A 21375-nucleotide genomic window follows, 5' to 3' on the forward strand; every position below is an offset into this window, starting at 1 on the left:
ATGTCAGTCTCGACTCATTCCCAAGTTATTAACAACCCAAACACACCGTGGCATTCAATTCGGTATATTCTGTTTTATCACAAACAAACTCCAATTACTAAAACACCCATACTATACTGGGACACACTAAACACCTGAAACCCCCGCTCCGAGCCACCAACCTTGGGCAATTCGGTCATTGAAAAGAACACTTCCGAACTCCCACGTTCCATTGAAAGGCGGCCAGATAGTTAAATACCAAAGATACCCTAGGAAAACGGTCAAAAAGATGGAAAAATCAAGGGCTGTAAGGTAATATCACAAGAAAGAGCCGCTGTCACAAACCAGTAAATTAAAATAAAGAACGTGAGTGATCCCCGCAAAGCACCAAAGGTGGCTCTGAAAAAGCGAAGTGAGAGAGAGTTTAGAGAGAGAAAGTAAGAGAGAGAAGTTCGTTTCGAGACGTTATCGGATTTCACCGACCCAATTCGCCGGAATTTGGGAATTCTTGTTCACGTCCGGCTAGGGTTTCTCCATGTTCTTCGTTTTTTGCTCTAAAAATTAGATTTATGTTTTTCTTGATGCGAGTATGAAACAGTGCCCTAATTGTTGATTGCTCTTAGATTTCGTGTTCTTATGACAGTGACTCTGCGATCTGTAAAATTGGGCTTTGTCAAGGGTTTGATTAGGAAATTCTTGTGATGTTTACTCCACAAAAGAAGGGGTGGTCTGGTTGGTCCCTCTCACCCAAGAGTGCACTGGCCCAGAAGAACGGTTCAGGGTCTGATTCAAACCCTAATTCAAATATCAGGAACGCTGAAACAGTTGCGAAGGGTAAAAGTGTGACTTTTATTGAGTCTACGCCACAGCCGCGGCAGATGGGTTCATTAGGCGAGAAAGGTGGAAATATGGTGGTGAGGTTGGACGATGCGGCGGTGGACCAGGAATCAGTGCTTGAGAAGGTTTCGAACCTTGAAAATGAGGTTAGTGCAATCCGGTTTATTACAGTATACTTTTTCTGTACGCCAGTTATCTTAATTTCGTTTGCCTCATCTTTCATATTTTTGGCTTTTTTACTCAAAACATTCAATGTGAAAATTTTCAACCTGCTATGTGCACAAACTGGTCTCAACGGGTTTACTTTGTTGAGAAATTTGGAAACATGGCTTAATAGGGAAGAGAAGGCAGTGGGTACTGTAAGAGCATGGGAAAAGTAGACTTGTGATTGTGGGTGTAGGTTTCTTTCAATTCAAGAGTGTAATTTTCAAATCTGAAACGAGTGAGAACTGAGGAATGTGAGAAACAACTTCACAACTATGTAATGTGAGGAAGTAAACATTTTAACGGTGGAAGCATTACTGGACTGACAAAAGATTTTGCGGGATGGAAGTTTAAATTGAGCACTGCTTCACGGTGAAGCACTCCAGATTTGATATGAGTGGCTGCATTGAATGAATGGAAATGTCAGCTGAATTTTTAGATGCATGATTTATGTTCCATCAAAGCTGTTTACTACAATTGTTGGGCTGTTTCCTACATTTAAGCTTGACGATAAAGTCCTTCTGGTCATTCATGCTCTTTGGAAAGTTTAGGGTTTCATTGTTTTTCGATAAAGTCCTTATGTTCCATTGATTTACTTTTCTAAATAGTTTAGGGTCAGTTTTAGAACGCTTTAATTTCCTTAATAGTTTAGGGTTTGCTTATGCCTATAAATACATGCTATTGTAATAGTTTAGTGATCAATTATCTCTTTAATTAATATCAGAAAATTGAGAGCTTATATCAACCTTTTCTTGAGTGCTTAAAGATTACATGTAAGTAAATAGTTTTCCCCTTTCCTTTTTTGTGCTTTAGGATACTCTCTTTCTTTATTCCTCTTTTTTTTTTTTTTTTTTTTTTTTCGTTCTTCTTCTTTTGGTGGGGAGGACTTTGGATGCGGAGTTGTGGTTGTCATGAAGTTTTGGTTTGTATAATTAAATATATGTGTGATTCTTTATCTGACATAATGATTTTGGAAGCAGCTTTTTGAGTACCAGTACAGTATGGGCCTTCTTCTGATTGAGAAGAAGGAGTGGACTTCTAAATATGAAGAACTTGGACAAGCATTAGCAGAAGCAACGGATGCCCTCAAACGAGAACAAGCGGCACATTTAATCTCAATATCAGAGGTAGAGAAGCGAGAAGAGAATTTGAGGAAGGCATTGGGTGTTGAGAAGCAATGTGTGCTTGATGTATGAATCCTACTTCTTTCTTTCGCATTCAATTTGATAAACACTGTGGATAACTTGAGCTATTTCTTATATCAATAACGGATGCTATTTATTGGAGTGCATTGCATGGTTCAAAGGATCTATTGGTTACTTATTTATCTTAAATTATAGTGGAAGGAGTAATTTATAAAGGAAAATTTAGAGGGTGCAAAAGGAGATTATGCTCAGCTATTCTATATTCATACGAAAATTTTATATTTGAATTGGAGTTGCTCTAGTGTTTGCTTTTAGGATCTTATATTTCAGCACATGGTACATTGGCCATTGCGTGTGTTGGTGAAGCAATAACAATTTATCACTTAATCTATGTTACGTCGACTCGTGTAGGTGCAGGTATGTTTAAGCGTTGGAGTTGTGAATTCCTTAAATCCATGAAGTCAAGAATGAATATTTCAGTTTTTTGTTGTTGCAAGAAGAACATAATAAAAGAGTTTTATATATAATTGTATATTAAGTTTGAATAAATGGATATGCCTGTTAGGTGCGGATCTCATACCTATGTCCGAGTGTTGTCAGTACTTTCACATATTGTTTTCAGTGTCCTAAAGTAGCACTTCACAATGAGTAAATAACATTCTAAGGTTAATTATCACCATAAGTTCTAAAATTAAAATTTGAACTTAAGAATCATGATTATTAATGCTCACTTTTATCGCATATATAATAGATTAAGATACAAGTGCATGGTTTGTTTGTTTGTGTGCGCACGCGCACGCATGCATATTTGGTTTTGTGTATTTATGCACATAGTTGTAGCGGTTCCTTCCCCACTCTCGGGCTCACTTTTTATAAAACCACCTTTTTTGTTAGTTTTTTATTTTTATTTTTTATTTTCTAAAATATGACGGGTACTTGTAAATTTAGAGAAAAAGGAGGAGGGGGGGGGGGGAACCTTTATTTTCGTCTTTTTCTTAGCGTTATATTTTTTCCATGCTTAAAGAGAGTCATATCCCACTCCAAGGTTCATAGGACACATGGTGGTGAGTGTACAGGAAGAGTTACCCATTTTATTTTAAATCAGGCCATTTTCAAGATGCGTTGAATATGTGTCAGGGAGACTTGGAGAAATGTCAGTACTCGACAAGCGTGTATATGGACATATTTTCCCCATAGAAGCGTTTGTTTCTTAGGGGTCATAAAATAGTTTATCCTTAGAAGTGTTTATGTTTCTTAGGAGGCCATAAAACATCAATAACTTATTTATTTAGGATATATTTTATCATTAATAATTATACCCTGAAGTTAGAATAACAGTTTATCTGTTTCCTTATTTATCTGCTTTGTAAGAAAATCCTTTACATAAAGATATGCCTCCTTACATTAACATGTAGTCCTACCTATCCTAATGGTCGATATCAGACTATAACAAAAGTTATAATGGGTCATACAGCTGCTATTTTTGACTTACGGATGTTGATCATAATAGTGGTGAAGGCGAACCACATGGCTGCACGACAATAACCCGTAATAGTATCAGTTGATTTTATTACTTTGCTTTTGTGGTAAACGATTTTGATTGCTATTTGCTCTCCATGTTTTTGATCTATGCACATGTTTTGATCGTGTCATTTTTATGATTGTAACTGCTTTTGTCTTGTTTTCATCATCACCATCAATCTATAGGTGAGGTGGAAGCTAAATTGCATCTTTGTGTTGTAATGCCTTCTCATCATGTTGTACTACAGCATAAAATGGACTCTTAATAATTTTATTTAAGAATTACTCGATGAATTATTGCGGAATCTAATTCTCCCAGACAATTTAGTAGTATATATCGAGATAGCATTAGCTTTTCCTACAATTAGATAATATTGGTTTGCAGGTTGATGAGACTATTAAATTATGTCCCAGTATATACATTTGCATGTGTGCTGGTTTGGCAACAAAGGCACATACTTTCAAGCAAGAAAACTATCTGCAGGACCTTAGTATAATATAAACTATCTGCTACAATTCTAATAAAATTTGAAGGAAGGCTAAATGCATAATTGGTGGCTATATGCTTTCCGCCTCTCCCCCACCCCCTTCTATACCCTTAAAATTTTGATCGTCTGATATTTGGTTCTATGATACTGCTTGGTCCTTTCTTGATCTTACTTATAGTATATATTGACCTACTAGTAGTGATGTCCAATATGAATTACTGATTGCCTAACAAAGGTAGGTAATGTGTGGGCACGTATTAGATTAATATTTTTTGGTAAATGTGTGCCTGATTGTCTTATATGTTATGTGAAATATAACCGTAGTAAATAATAAAAAAATAATAATAATGGCCTCTCTCTCTCTCTCACTTGGGCCTTCTTATCATCTTATGTGCCCACACGGAATATATAATCATGTGATTCCTTAGTTGTTCATGAGAATGGATGCTTGTTGAGTTGAAGTTACTAATGTCAAGTAATTTGCTTGCTAGATTTTAAATTACATGCTGTTTAGTCTTTGAAGGGCTAAATATTTTAATTAACTACAGCGTCTCTTGAAAAGTTGAGGAATCTTCTTATGGGTCAATATGTAATAATATTATTTCTTTGTGGGTTAGTACATAATTATTTCTGTGAATGTTGTGCTTGCTGCAGTTAGAAAAAGCTTTGAGAGAGATGCGTTCAGAATATGCAGAAATTAAGTTTACATCTGATTCAAAGTTGGCTGAAGCAAATGCTCTGGTCACTAGCATTGAAGAGAAATCTTTGGAGGTGGAAGCGAAGTTGCATGCTGCTGATGCCAAACTTGCTGAAGTGAGCAGAAAGAGTTCAGAGATTGATAGAAAATCACATGAGGTGGAGGCTCGGGAAAATGCACTTCGAAGGGAACGGTTATCCTTCAATGCAGAGTATGCATGCTCATAGCTCTTGACTCGTTTTCATTTATGTGAATGTTGCCTTCACAATCTGTTTGCATTCATTATACTCGGAGTATTCATTGGTGTTGTGGTTAATTATCAGTTTTTTTCCTAGTGTTATATCAGTTCGATTCCAACTCAAAAAGTTTTTCATTTTTCTCAGTCGAGACGCACATGAGAGTGCCATATCTAAACACAGAGAAGATTTGAGAGAATGGGAAAGAAAATTGCAAGACGGAGAAGAAAGGCTGGCTGAGGGTCGAAGATTGCTTAATCAAAGAGAGGAGAGGGCAAATGAAAATGACAGGATCCTTAAGTTGAGACAGAATGAGCTTGAAGAGGCACAAAAGAAGATTGACACGGCTAATTCAATTTTGAGAAAGCAAGAAGATGATATAAGCAGCAGGCTAGCAGACCTAGCTGTTAAAGAGAAGGCAAGTGTTTCTCCTGATGAAGATGCTGTTAAATAAAATATGTACTTCTTTATTCTTTATGGTTATTTATTTGTTTTTATTATTTTTTTAATTTTTTACTGCAGGAAATTAATTCCTTGAGAAATAGCCAAGAGATGAAAGAGGAGGAATTACACGCTTTACAGGAAAAGCTTACTGCGAGGGAAAAAGTGAGTCCTTGCCCTTCATCTGTTTCTGTAATAGATTCCACCTTTCAATGGCATAAATAAATGGTGCCAGTAAACATGGTGATTGGTTAATTGATCGCATACATGCACAGGTGCAGTTGTATTACCATTTATATGCTTGTGACTGAGGCAGGTATGCATAAATGTGTCTATTGTGACTCCCAAGTACCTGGTTAGGGTCTTTAAAGCCATTATGTTTTTTAGCTGGTGTGGTTTGGCAATTAACAAAACCAACAGTATTACTTCGTGAAAATGGTCTATTTGTCAATTAAAGTATGTCAGGTCTGAAAAGTTGCTTATTTCTGGATTAATTTGGCAGCAATATAAATTTTTTATCTGCTCCCTTCCCCAACCTTTCTTTATTTTTTTTTTCGTAGTTGATACTCACACACCCATGCCTCCATTAAGACTTGAACCCCTGACGTCCCTTTGGGAAGTAGGGACTTGATACCGCTAGGCCACTGGCGTGTTGGTATCCCCAACCTTTCTATTTACTCTGTTCTTTCTTGTATTTGTAGTTCATCCATTCATCTGTGTTCTGTTTCATCACTTGAATATTATCCACTGGTTCTTTTGTTTTTTAATAAATGCAGTGAGCAAGGACATGTAGTGATTGCAAAAATCTGTGTATCATTCAAAACCATAACCATGCTTCTGATGCTTATTTTGCCATGCTTCTGACGCTTATTTTGCCATGAAACTCATACAGGTTGAGATTCAGAAACTTCTTGATGAACATCAGACCATCCTGGATGCAAAGAAACATGACTTTGATATGGAAATGGATCAAAAGAGAAAAGCCTTAGATGAGGAGTTGAAAAGCAAGGTAGTTGAAGTGGAGAAGAAGGAAGTTGAAATTAACCACATCGAGGAGAAAGTTGCAAAACGAGAACAGGCGTTTGAAAAAAAACTGGAGAAATTTAAAGAGAAAGAGAAGGACTTTGAGTCGAAGTCCAAAGCTCTGAAGGAAAGGGAGAAGTCCGTCAGGGTTGATGAGAAAAAGTTGGAGAATGAAAGGAAACAATTGCTTGCTGATAAGGAGAATTTGCTTATTGTCAAGGTTGAACTTGAGAAAAAAAGGGCTGACATTGAAGAACAACAGTTGAAGATAAGTGAAGAGAGGGAACGACTTATAGTAACCGAAGAAGAGAGGTTGGAACATGTCCGTTTGCAGTCGGAATTGAAGCAGGAAATAGACAAATGCAGACTCCAGAGGGAGATGCTTTTGAAAGAAGGTGAAGATTTGAGACAAGAAAGAGAGAAATTTGAGAAAGAGTGGGAAGAACTGGATGAGAAAAGATCTGAGATTAAGAAAAAGTTAGGTAACATTACTGAACAGAAGGAAAAGTTAGAAAAACTGAAACGTTCTGAAGAGGAAAGGTTAACCAACGAGAAGCTGGAAACGCAGAAATATATTCAGAGGGAGTTGGAAGCTCTCAAACTGGCTAAAGATTCTTTTGCAGCTAGCTCGGAACATGAGAAGTTGGTTATTGCTGAAAAAACTCAAAGTGAGAAAAGTCAAATGCTTCATGATTTTGAGCTGAGGCACAGGGAACTTGAGACGGAAATGCAGAACAGGCAGGAGGCCATGGAGAATCTTCTGCGTGAAAGGGAGAAGTCATTTGAGGAAAAGAGTGAGAGGGAACTAAACATTATTAATAACTCGAGGGATGTGGTCCAAAGAGAAATGGAAGAAATGAAACTAGAAAGACTAAAGATAGAAAAGGAGAAACAGGAAATTGATGCAAACCAGAAGTATCTTGAAGGGCAGCAGCTTGACATGCATAAAGACATTGATGAGCTTGTTGACCTTAGCAAAAAGTTGAAGGATCAGCGTGAACAACTTATCAAGGAAAGAGAACGCTTTATTGCATTTATTGAGAAGCTCAAAAGTTGTGAGACATGCGGAGGGATAACTTGTGAGTTTGTTGCTTCTGATCTTCAATCCTCACTTGAAATGGACTACACAAAGGCCCTATCTCTGCCAGCACTAGCTGACAATTACTTGAATGAGGCTGTCCCGGGTAACCTTGATGCTTCTAAGAGGCAAAATGGTGATGTCTCTCCCGTCGCTGTTAATTCAGGGTCTCCTAGGGGATCCATGTCTTGGCTCCAGAAATGCACTTCAAAATTTTTTAATTTGTCGCCAGTTAAGAAGGTTGAACTTGCTGCTTCTCACAATCTGGCAGGGGAGGCACCACCGTCCAAAAACCACGTCGCAGTAGAAGTACCATCAAAAAGATTGAGCACTGAAGATGAACCAGAAGTATCCTTCGGTATTGCAACTGATTCTCGTGACATCCATGGGATTCAATCCAACAGCCACATTAGAGAGGTGGGAGCTGGCCAAGATGTATCTGTTGATGATCAGATCAACATAAAGAGTAATGCACAAGAAATTCACGAAGATTCCCAGCATTCTGATCTGAAGGGTGATCGGCGCAAACCTGGGAAGAGAAGCAGACCCAGAGTAAATAGAACACGCTCTGTGAAGGCAGTTGTTGAAGATGCTAAAGCTATAGTTGGGGATGCATTTGAACAGAATGGGAGTGAGCATGTTAATGGTACTGCTGAAAATTCTGCCCATATGAACGAGGAAATCCGGGAAGAATCCAGTCTTGTGGTCAAGGAAAAAGCAATAAATAGTCGAAAACGAATCCGCGCTACTTCTCAAACTACAGTGAGTATGCAGGATGGTCATTACAGTGAAGGACATTCTGATAGTATCAAGGCAACTGGGCAGAGGAAGAGGAGACAAAAAGTTGCTCCACCTGTACAAACTCCTGAAAACCGATACAATCTCCGGCGATCCAAAGGGTAAGTTTTCAGAATCTATATTATGTGATGTACTACAACGTCAATGCTGAGTTTGCAGGGCCTGGTCTTTCAGAGCACCAATTCCTTACTAGCAAATTTGGTGCATGGACTCGTTGATTGTATTTGTGATTTTTAAATTGAAGAGCATTTTTGCAGCTCCCTGATAGAGTTCAACTAGAAACTAGATTATTGAATTAAAGGGCACTTTTGAATTCATGTAATTGAACTATGGAAGATACTTTTTTGCTTCGTATTGTTTACATGTTGCTAATTGTGCAGGAAGATTTCCAATCCATTTGTAGTGGTTATTTATTTCTAGACTTGTAGTTTCTGTGTGACGTTTTTGGAAATTTCGAATGCTTATTAAACCTTGTGCCTATCAGTGCGGCTACGGTGGCGGCGGCTAATGGAACCTTGTCTCAATCAAGCAAAGGAAAGGGGAAAGTAGATGATGGTGGTGTTGTGAGGGTAGAAATTAGCGACTCTAAAGCTGCACCTGCTGCATCATCAGTGGGGGTGGCTAGCGGAGATGGGGGAAGTACACACTCAGTGCAGATGAGGACATTTAAAAGCACTGTGGACGTCTGTGAATTCAGGGTACTCTCTCTCTCAAGCACAACATATGTCACTGTCTCAGTGAAATTCTTATTGTTTAGATATTTTGATTCAAAAATAAAAATGCAACTGAAAAAAAAGGGTAAAAAAATAAGAATTGGGTTGCGCTTCGAATTGTTGATTAATCGCCAGAGATGGCTTGGAACCAATAGTTCATTATCTAATGTATCTTTTGGTTCTAATACTCTATCAAATAGTTATCAGTATCTATCAATTATCAAATCTGTTCCTATAAAATGGAACGCTATTGGATTAAATGACAAAAGATATTGTTGAGAACCACATGTACTAGTTTGTTGAATACAAACACATTCATACGATAGATTTGTTTTTTCAATCTAAAATAGTCAAGTTCACCATTGATGTGACAAAATTCTGTGTGCTTTATCTACTTAAAAGATTACCTACTATCCATTGATGTTTGGAACTGCAAATGTCAAACTTTGCATTGATAATTAGTTGCATTTTAGTTCTCCAAAGTTTCTTTATTGTGTACTTATATGATATATATCTGCGTCAGTTTGAAAATGTGGCTGAGCCAGAGAACGGAAATGTTGATATTACAAGCAAGTTAGTTGATGACACCATTTTGAGTGAAGAGGTGAATGGGACATTGGAAGGGGCTAGGGAGTATGTCAATGATGAGTGCCGAAGTGAAACCCCTGGGAAAGATGTGGTTAGGGATGATGAGGACGACAATGACGACGGGGAGTTCGAGCATCCTGGTGAAGTCTCAATAGGAAAGAAGCTTTGGACCTTTCTTACCACTTGATCATGTTAAACCGTACTCGTGTCTTGGCTTCGCTTTAATGGTCTGGACTCTGATTTTTCAAGTATGCTATTAGAGGTACTTTTTTTGTTTTTTTGGCTATTAGGAATTCTCTGATGTGTAGTAGTGTGTATTAATTTGAAATGTAATTATAACCACTGAAATCCAATTATGGTGGGGAACTTGAATTTGTGTCTTCTTTAGTTTCCTTCTTTTTTTCTTCCTTTCTAGTAGGAAATTGGGGTGGTTTTACCACAATTCCAGATGATTCATTGTAGTTGTTTGGACAGTGTCTTTATTAAACTGAGACTCAGTTTCCTCTATTATTTGTGTATTGTGTCAACTATTTCAATTTATGCTTCATTCCTGAACCGTACATTAATAGGGTCAAAATGCAGAGTGAATTATTGTCGGCTTTTTATGGGTGTATATATGTATATTTTTCATTTAATAGAATAATATGCAAGTTAATGTGCTCCATCATTATTTTTTGGAGAAAATTTCAAACATTGTGTCTGTTATCTCCCTTAGAATAGATTTGACTTGGATCAAAAATATTGAGGACTTCATGTTCACACTGCCCTTGTGGAAACTTAAACTTCTACTTCAAAAGGAGAAACTACCAGAGGCATACAAATTTATTTGGCTATTACTGTATACTTCTTAATGACTCTTGATAGTAGGGATTGAAAGATTCCATGACCTTTCTGTCATTTTATATTTCTTTACTACTACTATCTAAAGGTGTAAGCTTCCTTAACCTAGTTTAACCACCGCCAAATTTGTCCCACTAAACATCTGCATGATGGGAAAAAAAAAAAGCAAAGAAAAAAAGAGCACCCATACGCAAATATACCCATGTCCCTGCTGCAACATGAAGAGGAGGCGTCTTTGACTTTCCAAAAGGGAGAAAGAAAAAACATGATATGCGACTCCCCCGTGTCTTTACAGAATCCCATGCACACAATGTGAGTTGAAATAGTGATGGAAAATGAACCAAATAATTAAAAAAACAAAAGCTAAGAGAAAATATTAGTGTGATTACAATCCAGACCTGTAAGATCGTCCAATGTTTTCAAATTCATACATCAATATCCACATATTGCAATCATCTTTCCCCACTCTATGCTTTCATATAAACCAAGTACTGTAAAAATAAATGCAATCTGAAAGACCAACTGGTAAAGAAACCTCATTGACCGAACCCATTGTGTGTAAAAATGGTAGGTGGAGGAGGATTCTCGAGATTATTAGCAGAAATTTAGTCAAACAATTCTAATCAAGATGATTGCTTGGTCATATATCTGAAACTAGTATCTTGTTTCAAATAAGATCCCAGAATCAAAACGAAATGCTGCATTGGTCCATCACGTGCATGTTCTCCCTCTTCATCCTCTGCGTTTTCACCTTAACCACCATCTCTGAATGGCTGAAATTGGAGTGTTCAAGAATGGGACATAACGGTGGAGCAGTGGATTAATTGTCCTCCCAATCTTAGCCCACACGCTTCGATGGTAACCAGCAGTCGCTGGGCCATGAAACATGAGCTTTAATAGCTGCCAGAAAATTTTCCAAAAAGAAAACAATGTCAGAATAGGTGGTGGTGTTGCAAAATTGAACACATGACAAATTTATGATGCAACTTCAGAAAAGAAACCTACTAGAGACCTTCCACTTAAGGCAAAGAAAACTCGATATAAGCAAATGAATTGCTCATGCATATTTCTTAAATTCAAATCCAATTAGACAATAAAGTGCCAATGCACTCCAAGAGTCCAAGCCTGAACCTTAAACCCATGTAATAAAGAAATTTTCTACCGTTAGAGAGATTCATAGTAAAACTTAAAATGATCGCTTCTGGTATATATGGCAGCATGGATGTTTGGAGGCGTCAACTCCAACACAAACCAGATTACATAGAACATTTGTATAAAATTATTAGGTTTAACACATTTCCAATTCCAAACAATCCCGAGCAGGGTAAGTAGCTACTTAGCCCTGAAACCCTCAAGTCCCTGGCGAAAAAAAACAAAGAGGGGAAAAGTGAAACATCGAACTTTTTCTTTTTCTACCGATTATGAAACTGGTCAGTTCAGCAAACAACTACTATACCCATATCTGTAGAGGGAGGGAGGAAGGGGGGGTTAGAGGGGGAACTATAGGATGATCAGGATGATATTATCAAACCTGCCAGTACATGAAAGTCTGTATTATGTTCCGCTGCCACCTGCATATACAAATTTGCTTTCAGAAAGTATATTTTTAAATATAATAGAAAAGTAATCAGCAATAACAGGAAAAAGAGGGGACATAAGCCAAGTACTCACGTGAACAGGGAAATAATAAGAAGAAGTCCAAGTCCTATCTCAGCTTGTGAAGATAGGATACTGAGCGTGGTTGTGTTAGACTCTACCCAAACACATGGTTCTTCCAAGTACTTCCTGTGAACAACCCCAGAAAAGTCATGAACATGGGAGGTTAAGAAAACAGAAAGTAAGTACAGCATTTGGCCAGTCTAAAACATAAAACAAAAGACAATTTCACCGCCAATATCCATTACAGTGATTGTCATATTGGTTATGCATGCAGCATTATCCACATGATCAGGCACGGACCTAAAGAGGAGGGAGGGGGGGTAACAATTGTCTCCCCTTTTTTTTTTTTAGCATTAACTACTAGTAAATTTTTCAATTTTCAATTATATACCTGTGAAACAGAAGCAAATCAGTCACGTACTAAAACATTTTGATGAACTAGGTTATGAATGAAAATGCATATTTATGAATTATAACATGAGCTGATTCCAGACACTGGGTTTATGACTAAGTAAACATAACAGAGCACCCATCAATGCATAAAAGAAAATGCATATTTTTGAATTATAACATGAGCTGATTCCAGACACTGGGTTTATGACTAAGTAAACATAACAGAGCACCCATCAATGCATAAAAGAAAATGCAATCTCATACAGAGTAACAGAGGTATATTGATGGACTAGAATTAACATGGACAAAGTTGATAAGTCAAATCAGTAATAAGATTGACTACACAAGGAGAGTTCTAGATAAAGTATAGATGCTTATCTTGAGGCCTTTTGGTGGTCAGCTACTCTAAAAAAGACATAAAATTTAAGACCGTTGTTCTTCATTTAAAGCCTTATATGCTAATTGCTAAATCCTCAATTATAACACAACTTAAGAAGAACCACAACACAAGGGAGATATAATTAGGGATGCAACTTGGGAGGGTTGGAAGCTCAACTCAGTCTCAATCTGAGGTATGAAATCTTCAACCCTAACCCAAACCGACCATCAACCTGAGCTAATCAACTTGAGCCCAACCCATCCTTAATTTTTGAAGCTCGGGTTGAATTCGGGCTTGCAAGTTCGGTCTGAAATTTCAGGCTAAATTCAGGTTTCCAACTCGGGCTAATATTTATGGGTTAGAATTCGGGTTGTTGTAATAACAAATGAAACAACCTCAAAGTTTTCACAACTGAAAAAAATGAAGATATTGGCATAAAAAAATAAAAAAATGGATGAAAAACTAGTGAGTTCAATATGTCACTACATAATACGATCCATAGACAAAATCACCAAAAGCTAAAAAGTGCACTATTGTAAATGTTAAGAACAAAGCTAATAAGTACAAAGTTCACATACAATACATATTGATGGAGAAACAGATATGGTCCGAGAACTTGAAGTGCACATGTTTCGCCTTTATTATTGGAGACGTGAAAAAAGAAAAGAAAAGAAGAAGATAGAATTAGGGATTTTGTCCATTTATTATTATTTTAGTAATGTTTTTATTGTAGGATATATTGATAATTTAGTATTTTAGGATTCTATTTTTGGTAGTAGGAATTGATTAGGGTTTTCCTTGATGCCTACTTATATGCGGATTGATACATTGTGAAGACACCTTTTTTATGAATTATTGATTATTGAATAGACAAAGATTGATTTCCTCTCCCTATTTCTTCTTCTTCTCCCTTATTATTCTTCTTCTCTTCTCTTTATCCTGCTCGATCAATTTTGACATCGAAGCGCCCCTGCCCGTCTTGCATCACATATATATAATATATGATATAAATATCTGGTTCATAGTTCGGGCTTTGTAATTTGGGAAAGGCCTTAAATGAAACCAGGTTCTTACTTATCAACCCAAGCCTGGACCGAATTGCAAATTACACAGCCCGAGACCAAAAATTTTCGAGCTGCACTCAGGCTGGTCCATGTTGGGCCCACCCAAGTTGCATCCCTAGATACAATGCCTATTTGCAGTATCCAATTTGTCAAATCAAAACCCACTATGACGTCATACCAGGTAGAGTAATGTCACAAATGTATTAACTGTTAAAATTATAGTAGAAGGATAAATTAACAACAGCCTATAAATAATTCAATCAAATTAATTTCAGTAAAAGAGAATAAAAAATCTACTACGTGTACAAGGAGGAACGACTAAAATTACGCCTAAGGAACTTGGCAACATGTTCAAGAGTTCGGCATAAAATGGTGATTAAAGCAACTGCAACAAATTTCAAAACATCAGGAAACACAGTGTGAGAAGGAAATACAGGCCATTGATCAAGCACAATAACAGAAGAAATAATATAACAGAGGCCTTGTGATACTAACATTTGAGGCAAAAATGTGAAGTGACAAAAGTAAGGCAGTAAATGAGGTAAATAAAATCCTTGGTTGAAATGACAGAATGAAACCACACTTGCACAGCCTGCATATTCCATGCCCTAGGTTTCTGCAGACAATGAATGGTTACTAGAAGAAGAGGTCACAGCATTGTAACTGAAAAAGTGTGCTGTATCAAAAATCTGGATAACTGAAACTGCAGGGTTACCCCATATAGAGAGTACAAAGAGAACAGAGAAGAACATGCAGTGCCCATAAAGGAAAGCCGATATGCCCTATTTGAAAGATTTCTAGGTACAAGAGGAAAAATTGCAAGCAGAGCCACAACAAATACCTGCAGGGAAATGTAAATAAAATAGCGTTAACAACACGCAAACTAAGAAGCAAGAAACAACATAGCATCAGAATTAATAGAACTTGCAGGATATCTTAATGGTTGTTATTCCTGTAGCAAATAATGTTCCAAAGTGGAAGAAGTATGGCCTTTTCAACCCAAAAATAGAAAAAGCTAATTAGATATTATAATCAAATGGCTGGATTACGAACTTCGTTATCACTACTTAGAAGTGTGATGGTTTGCTTTGGATGTTTTATTGCAAACACCTTTAGACTCCCCCATTTTTTTTTTGTCCAGGAAAGCATACTTAATATGATGTAAATCAAGACTTTTCGGAGTCAAAATCAAGAGAAAAGTATCAAAAATAACTCAATGACACTGTAATTCTACCTTTTTGTAAGGCGCTTCGGTAAGGGAAAAAAAGAAGAAGAAGAAAATATACAACCTTATATAGGGAAATATTAGATTAAATAATAGAAAACCCAATACTTATTGGGTAAAAGTGCGAGAGATGTGGCATATCAAGTGGGGAAAAGGGGGCATAAAATTTTGTAGATCTACATCGTGTCATATTTAGATCATATACAACAAGCTAACATTAGTGACTTCATGTTTTGAAGGAACCATAGAAGTCTACTGCTAATGATCTCCAACAATCTAATTTTGTTGATCTACATAGTGTCATATTTAAATCATTTACAACAAGCTAACATTAGCGACTTCATGTTTTGTTAAAATTTTGAAGGAACCATAGAAGTCTACAGCCAACCTACTGATCTCCAAGAATCTAAGTTCCCTGTAGCATTCAAACAAGTGGCTCTACCATCCAATTGTGTAAATTAAATAATGGGAAGCTTTAATAACAGCTTTTAGGCCTTCTGCTATCAATTTTGTTTGCTTAAACGATTTAAGATAATTTTAACACACATGAGAAAAGCTCACTTGGAGGGGGGGAAAAAAATTGAACAGCAAAGTCAAAAGAAGGCATGGAAATCAAAGTGAGTCAGCAACAACTTAATGTCCTAAATGAAAAGCCACAGATCCCAACATGGTTACACATCAAGAGGTTAAAAATAACGAGAATAATAGCAACATTCATGTGGACTATAGAATATCCCAGCTGGGGGCCTTGGGGCTATGAAAATCTGCAACGAGGACAAACATCCATTCATAGAGTTACCCAAACTGAATCATGGAATGGATTGGCTGAGTTGAGAAAAATGACCATCACATATTTCAGTACAAGCTGCAAGTAAGCGGGGCTTTTTATGTACTTTGTACCAATACATAAATCTCAAATTTTAAAAAAGAAATAAATAAGTTGAATAAAGTAATTACAGAGAAATTAATTGTCCACTTAAGTAATGGGCCGGATATCAAAATGAAGGTGATGCGGTCAAGAGGAGAAACAATTCTAAATATGCTCCAGTGGTTAAAACCGTTAAGCAACAAATTTTGAATTATCATAGTAAATGACCAATCTTGCCTCTAGGATTTTGAACTCAAGTTACCCAAATTTCAGTGCAAGTGATGGGTGTTGCACCAATAATGTCTTGATAAAAGTGGTATTAAGACAGCAGCATTGCATATTAGATCAATATTATTTTATATAACTAAACAATAGAGCTCCTTGTCATTTTTCAAGCGAGTCAGTTTTCCAAATTTCAATTAGCCAGCTAGCAACTTTCCGAACTACACTCAGGCAGGGCAAATTTCATCCGAAAAAATGTTCACATATTAGTTCGTGTGCATGTGTGGATTCATTTATGTAAGTATGAGCTGTACCCAAGCATTGATGGAAAATTGTATTGTTTGTTGATCCCAGTGTAGAGATGTTGGATTTGGAGCTGGACTTGTCGACGTTCCTGAGGTTCTAGTAGTTGATCCTACAACAAAAAATTGACTTCAATTCAATAAGAAGTGTAAAACAACAGATCTCACTAGTGAAGAACAAATAGAGGTGGCTATATCTTTACTCCAAATGTAGATGTACCAATTTTCCCTAACCTTTTTTCACCATTAATAGTAAAATTTTCTACCTGAGTTACGTAATCGTGTTTGGTCATCTGTAGTTGATGATGATGGTGGTGCTGAAGATCTAGCTGGTGGAGAGGAACTGCTTGAAGACATCGGTTCGACAACAAGATCTGGATCCTGCTCATCAGAAAAATAGCCTTAGTACCAAAGAAAATCAAACATCAAAAACCTAGATACATTTTGTACAGTTCAAGTTCATGAGAACCAAAAAAATAAAAATGTAGAGACAATATATATGAACATATATGCAAAATGGTATATATATATCTATGAATGACTTATGACCCTAATGAATAAAACAGAAATAGATCAAATATATATACATAGAGAGAGATAAAATAAAAATTTGAACTGTCCAATAATGATGTTGTGAACTCAAAGTCAAGCCAGACTAAAACCCCAAAGATCCACCCCGCTTCCAAGAAAATAATGTAATCAAGTAAATCATGCGGAAAAAAATAAATAAATAAAAAAAGCAGAAAAGGTTTACAAAATAACCTAAATCATATATGAAAATTCAGAGGATAATTAGAACAAAAACACTGTCACATTAAAATATATACAAGATATAAATTCAAAAAAACCCAGAGAAGATCTCCAAGAATTTAATGCAAACCAAATATTAACCTAGATAATATTCATTTCAGTTCAGCACTTATTTTGGAGCACAGCAAGAAGACCGAGAAGCAATATCTTGGATGCCCAAAAATTAAACCAAAAAATCAAAACCAAGATTCACAGGGTACAAATCTAGTGATTAGAAACTCACACGACCAATAAAATAGATAGAATAAACAGACAAACACAGACACAGTAAATAATGCAAAAACTAAATATGCAAAATCCAAAGGACAATCATAGAAATTTATTTAGAAAATAGATGAAAAAGTTTCAACAGCCAGAAAATGATATCCCAAACTCAAAGCGAAAAGTAGATTTAGAACCCATTGTAATTCCATGAAAAAATAATAATAAAACTATAAAAAACGAAAAATCTAACACCCAATTCTACATGACCAAAGGTCAAAACTCCAAGGCAAAACACCATCCCTAGTAACATTCATAAAGCATATATCTGCTCCCAAGAAAATCAAACAATTAAGGACAACTTGGGAAAAAAATGTATGTGAATACTAAAGAATCCATTAACTAAATCACAAAATCCGAAAAATAATGAGATAAAACTCTACAAAAACAACAAACAAGCCTTTCCCCAACTACTTGGGGTCGCCTACATGAGTCTCATGTTTCCATTCCACTCTATCATATCCTCAGTCAAACCACGTGCTAACAAGCATATTTAGAGGTAGTCTTTGCAAGTGTCCAAAGCATCTTAAGCCATTCTCTCTCATTTTATCTCAATTTTTTGCTACTCCAACCATCTCTTGAATGTGATCATTTCTAATTCTATCATTCCTACTCTTACCGCATATCTATCTCAACATTTGCATTTCCACCACTCACTTTATGCAATATGTTGTTTCTTAGCCGCCCAGCATCCTGTGCCATAAAGTATGGCTGGTCTAGTAGTTGTTTGATAGAACTTCCCTTTCAATCTAAAGGAGGTACACTTATCGCACAATATACTAGATGCACTCCTCCATTTAACCCATACTGTCTTGATTCTACGATTAAGGTCTATCTCTAATTTTTTTTTTTTTTCAATCATTATAAATAATTGAGCTTAAATAACGAAAATGTTCATTTATTTATTTTTTTTTTTGTACCTCTTGATTCTCAAATCTTCACTACATCCTCATTTGTATTTCTAGTCTAGATTTACTAAAGTTACATTCCATATATTCAGTTTTATTTCTACTTATCTTAAACCCTTTTAATTCTAAAGCTTCTCCCCATACCTCCAATTTGGCATAAACTCCTCTAATCTCATCGACTAAAACAATATCATCAACAAAAATCATACACCATGGGATCTCATCTTGGATGTGTCTGGTCAGCTCAACCATAACCAAGGCAAAAAGATATGGAGTTAATGTTGACCCTTGTTGAAAGCCTACAATAATTGGGAATTCACTTGTTTCCCTTACAGACGTTCTAGTTACACAACCATCATACATGTATTTTATTGTGTTAATGTACCCTTTGTGACTCCTTTCTTTTTTAAAACCCTCCATATTAGATCTCTAGGTAGCCTATCATAGGCCTTCTCCAAATCAATAAAAATCATATGGAGATCTCTCTTCTTCTCTATATATCGTTCCATTAGTCTCCTCAATAAGTAAATAGCCTCCATCGTTGACCTCCTCACATGAATCCCAATTGATTCTCCTACACTTCAGTCTCTCGTCTTAGGCGTGTTGTTCAATCATTCTCTCCCAAAATAAATCTCCAAACTCAAGAAGGAACAAATATGAACCCATAGAATTCATTTTGGTCCATTGATAATTCAGGAAACTGTGGAATCAAGAAAGCATAAAATGTAAAACAAACTTCCAAAAAGTACGATTTAACAAAAAATAAGAAAGTGCCCAAAGGGAAGACATTGTAAATGCCATTGAGAAACTTGGGAGCCACTCAATTTCCGAAAAAAAAAAAAAAAAAACAACTTGGGTGCCACTCTCATTCCAAGAAAAAAAAAAGGGGCATAAATAGGAATATCTGTGTGTGCATGGACTCCATATAATCCGAGAACCAAATACACAAAATCCTTTGAAGTTTAAGGAGGTAATATACATAGAAAAATGAAAACCTTGTCGGAAAATGATACCCCCACCCCATGGAAAAGTACAGCGGAAGCAAAGTTCATTCTGGTTTGTTGTGAAAACAAGGAGACAATAGATAGAAAAACATAAAATTTTAACAACAAAATCCACAAAGACCCAATGTTAGATTTCAGATTCCCAAAAGTTAAAATAAAAAATAAAAAATAAAAAAATTTCAGATTCCCCAAAGTTAAACAAAACACCAAAATGTAACCAATAATGTGAAATTTTAATTTCAAGAAATTACAAAAAAAGAAAAAGAAAAAGAAAAAGGAAAAATATATAAAGAAAAAGAATGTACGGAGTAACAAAAATCTGAATAAACCAAAAACCAAATCTACAAAATCCAGAGGATAATCAGATGAAAAGTTATCAAAAGTACAAATAAATCCCACAAAGGCCCAAAATGATAGATCTTAACACAGGTAGAACAGATTAAAGCCCTAGGAGTTTCATTCCAATGTTCTTCTATTTGCAAATATATTTACACGTGTGTATATATACATACACACAGAGAGAACTAAGAAGAACATCGCCGACGGAAAACATTTTCAGAAGTACAAGTCGGATATCCAAAAAGCAAAGGTTTAAAGGCAAATAATGAAATCAATTTAGTAAAACATAAACTGAAAAAAGTAGAATAAAAATCCTCGAGTACAAATGCAAACCTAGATGAGATGCATAGGGTTTTAATAGAAAACCAAGGAGAACACGAAAATAGTACAAGATAACAATACAATCACAACAATTAAAAGGTTTAATCCACAGATGCCAATCCTAGATGACCAAGGACCAGAAGGCCAGAGAAAAATATACGTATATATATACACACACATATAGATATACATACGATGTAACGCTGGTAGAACTTGCGCTTGAAGTGATCGATGACACCAGAACGAGAGGCCAACTGAGGAGGGATCAGTACGTTGGACCAGTAATCCGCCCATCTTGGGTCCTTGTCGTAGTCGTACGCCGCCGCCGCTATCTTCTTCAAATTCTGCGGATCGTCTTCTTCCCCCATCACACACACGCAATCTCTCTACGCGCGCACACACTATATAAGCGGACCTTTTCCAGATGGTTTGACGATAATAAACGAGTCGCCGTCGTTTCTTGGATTATTTATTAACATCGATAGTACTAGTATTGCAATGGAAATATGGAATCATATAACTGTTCCAAAGGGGATCGGTGATACGTCGCCGTTTCATTCCCTTAATCCGTACCAGGTCACGACAGAGTGACGATATTTGACACGACTCCAATACAATGATGGTATAAAAGTATAATTGTTTCAACTCTAACGGCCATGATAATTAAACGTAGGGATTGGCGCTCTATATTTATTCTTCACTTCATATCTTATTCACAAAACTAATATTTGTCCACCAACAGTATTAGTTACTCCGATGGCAATCATAAGTTGAAAAGATAATCGCAAAATAACTCTTTAAGTTTCTTTTATATATAGATTACCACCATCCAATAATTATCTGTTTGATTTGTTCAAAATCGCTGGAATTGGTTAGGTTTGGCGGCCCCACCACCCAATAATTATTTATTTATTTTTTTAAAAAAATCTTCTTGTAGTCTACTACTTTGGGCTAAAATTATTATTTATAATCCTTTGAAATATTATGGATTAGACAAGGCAGTATGCATATGGATATTGGTTTTGTCACCGA

General features: G+C 36.2%; 2 protein-coding genes across 4 annotated transcripts; one reads left to right on the top strand and one right to left on the bottom strand.

Moving 5' to 3' along the window:
* Positions 1 to 362: 362 nt before the first annotated feature.
* On the top strand, positions 363 to 10255 carry LOC132286911 (nuclear matrix constituent protein 1). Of its 2 annotated transcripts, none has more exons than XM_059789340.1 (9): positions 363 to 506; positions 623 to 962; positions 2001 to 2210; positions 4829 to 5082; positions 5255 to 5525; positions 5630 to 5713; positions 6441 to 8548; positions 8932 to 9145; positions 9684 to 10255. In XM_059789340.1, exons 2-9 carry the CDS (start codon positions 681 to 683, stop codon positions 9933 to 9935), a joined length of 3675 nt encoding a protein of 1224 aa, XP_059645323.1. In that variant the 5' UTR covers positions 363 to 506; positions 623 to 680; the 3' UTR covers positions 9936 to 10255. The 2 variants fall into 2 exon arrangements, with proteins under 2 accessions (XP_059645323.1, XP_059645324.1); XM_059789341.1 differs by having other exon boundaries at positions 363 to 495.
* Positions 10256 to 10914: 659 nt separating this feature from the next.
* On the bottom strand, positions 10915 to 20832 carry LOC132286912 (uncharacterized). 2 transcript variants are annotated; one of them, XM_059789342.1, is made up of 9 exons: positions 20538 to 20831; positions 16967 to 17081; positions 16713 to 16813; positions 14799 to 14924; positions 14579 to 14699; positions 14384 to 14468; positions 12260 to 12373; positions 12120 to 12159; positions 10915 to 11488 (listed from the first exon to the last, which is right to left on the bottom strand). In XM_059789342.1, exons 1-9 carry the CDS (start codon positions 20709 to 20711, stop codon positions 11336 to 11338), a joined length of 1029 nt encoding a protein of 342 aa, XP_059645325.1. In that variant the 5' UTR covers positions 20712 to 20831; the 3' UTR covers positions 10915 to 11335. The 2 variants fall into 2 exon arrangements, with proteins under 2 accessions (XP_059645325.1, XP_059645326.1); XM_059789343.1 differs by lacking the exon at positions 14799 to 14924 and having other exon boundaries at positions 20538 to 20832.
* Positions 20833 to 21375: the final 543 nt, after the last annotated feature.

This window comes from Cornus florida, unplaced genomic scaffold, assembly GCF_030987335.1.
Source record: "Cornus florida cultivar Cherokee Brave unplaced genomic scaffold, ASM3098733v1 CherokeeBrave_3.0.0_Hap2_Chr11, whole genome shotgun sequence".
NCBI classification, from domain to species: domain Eukaryota; kingdom Viridiplantae; phylum Streptophyta; class Magnoliopsida; order Cornales; family Cornaceae; genus Cornus; species Cornus florida.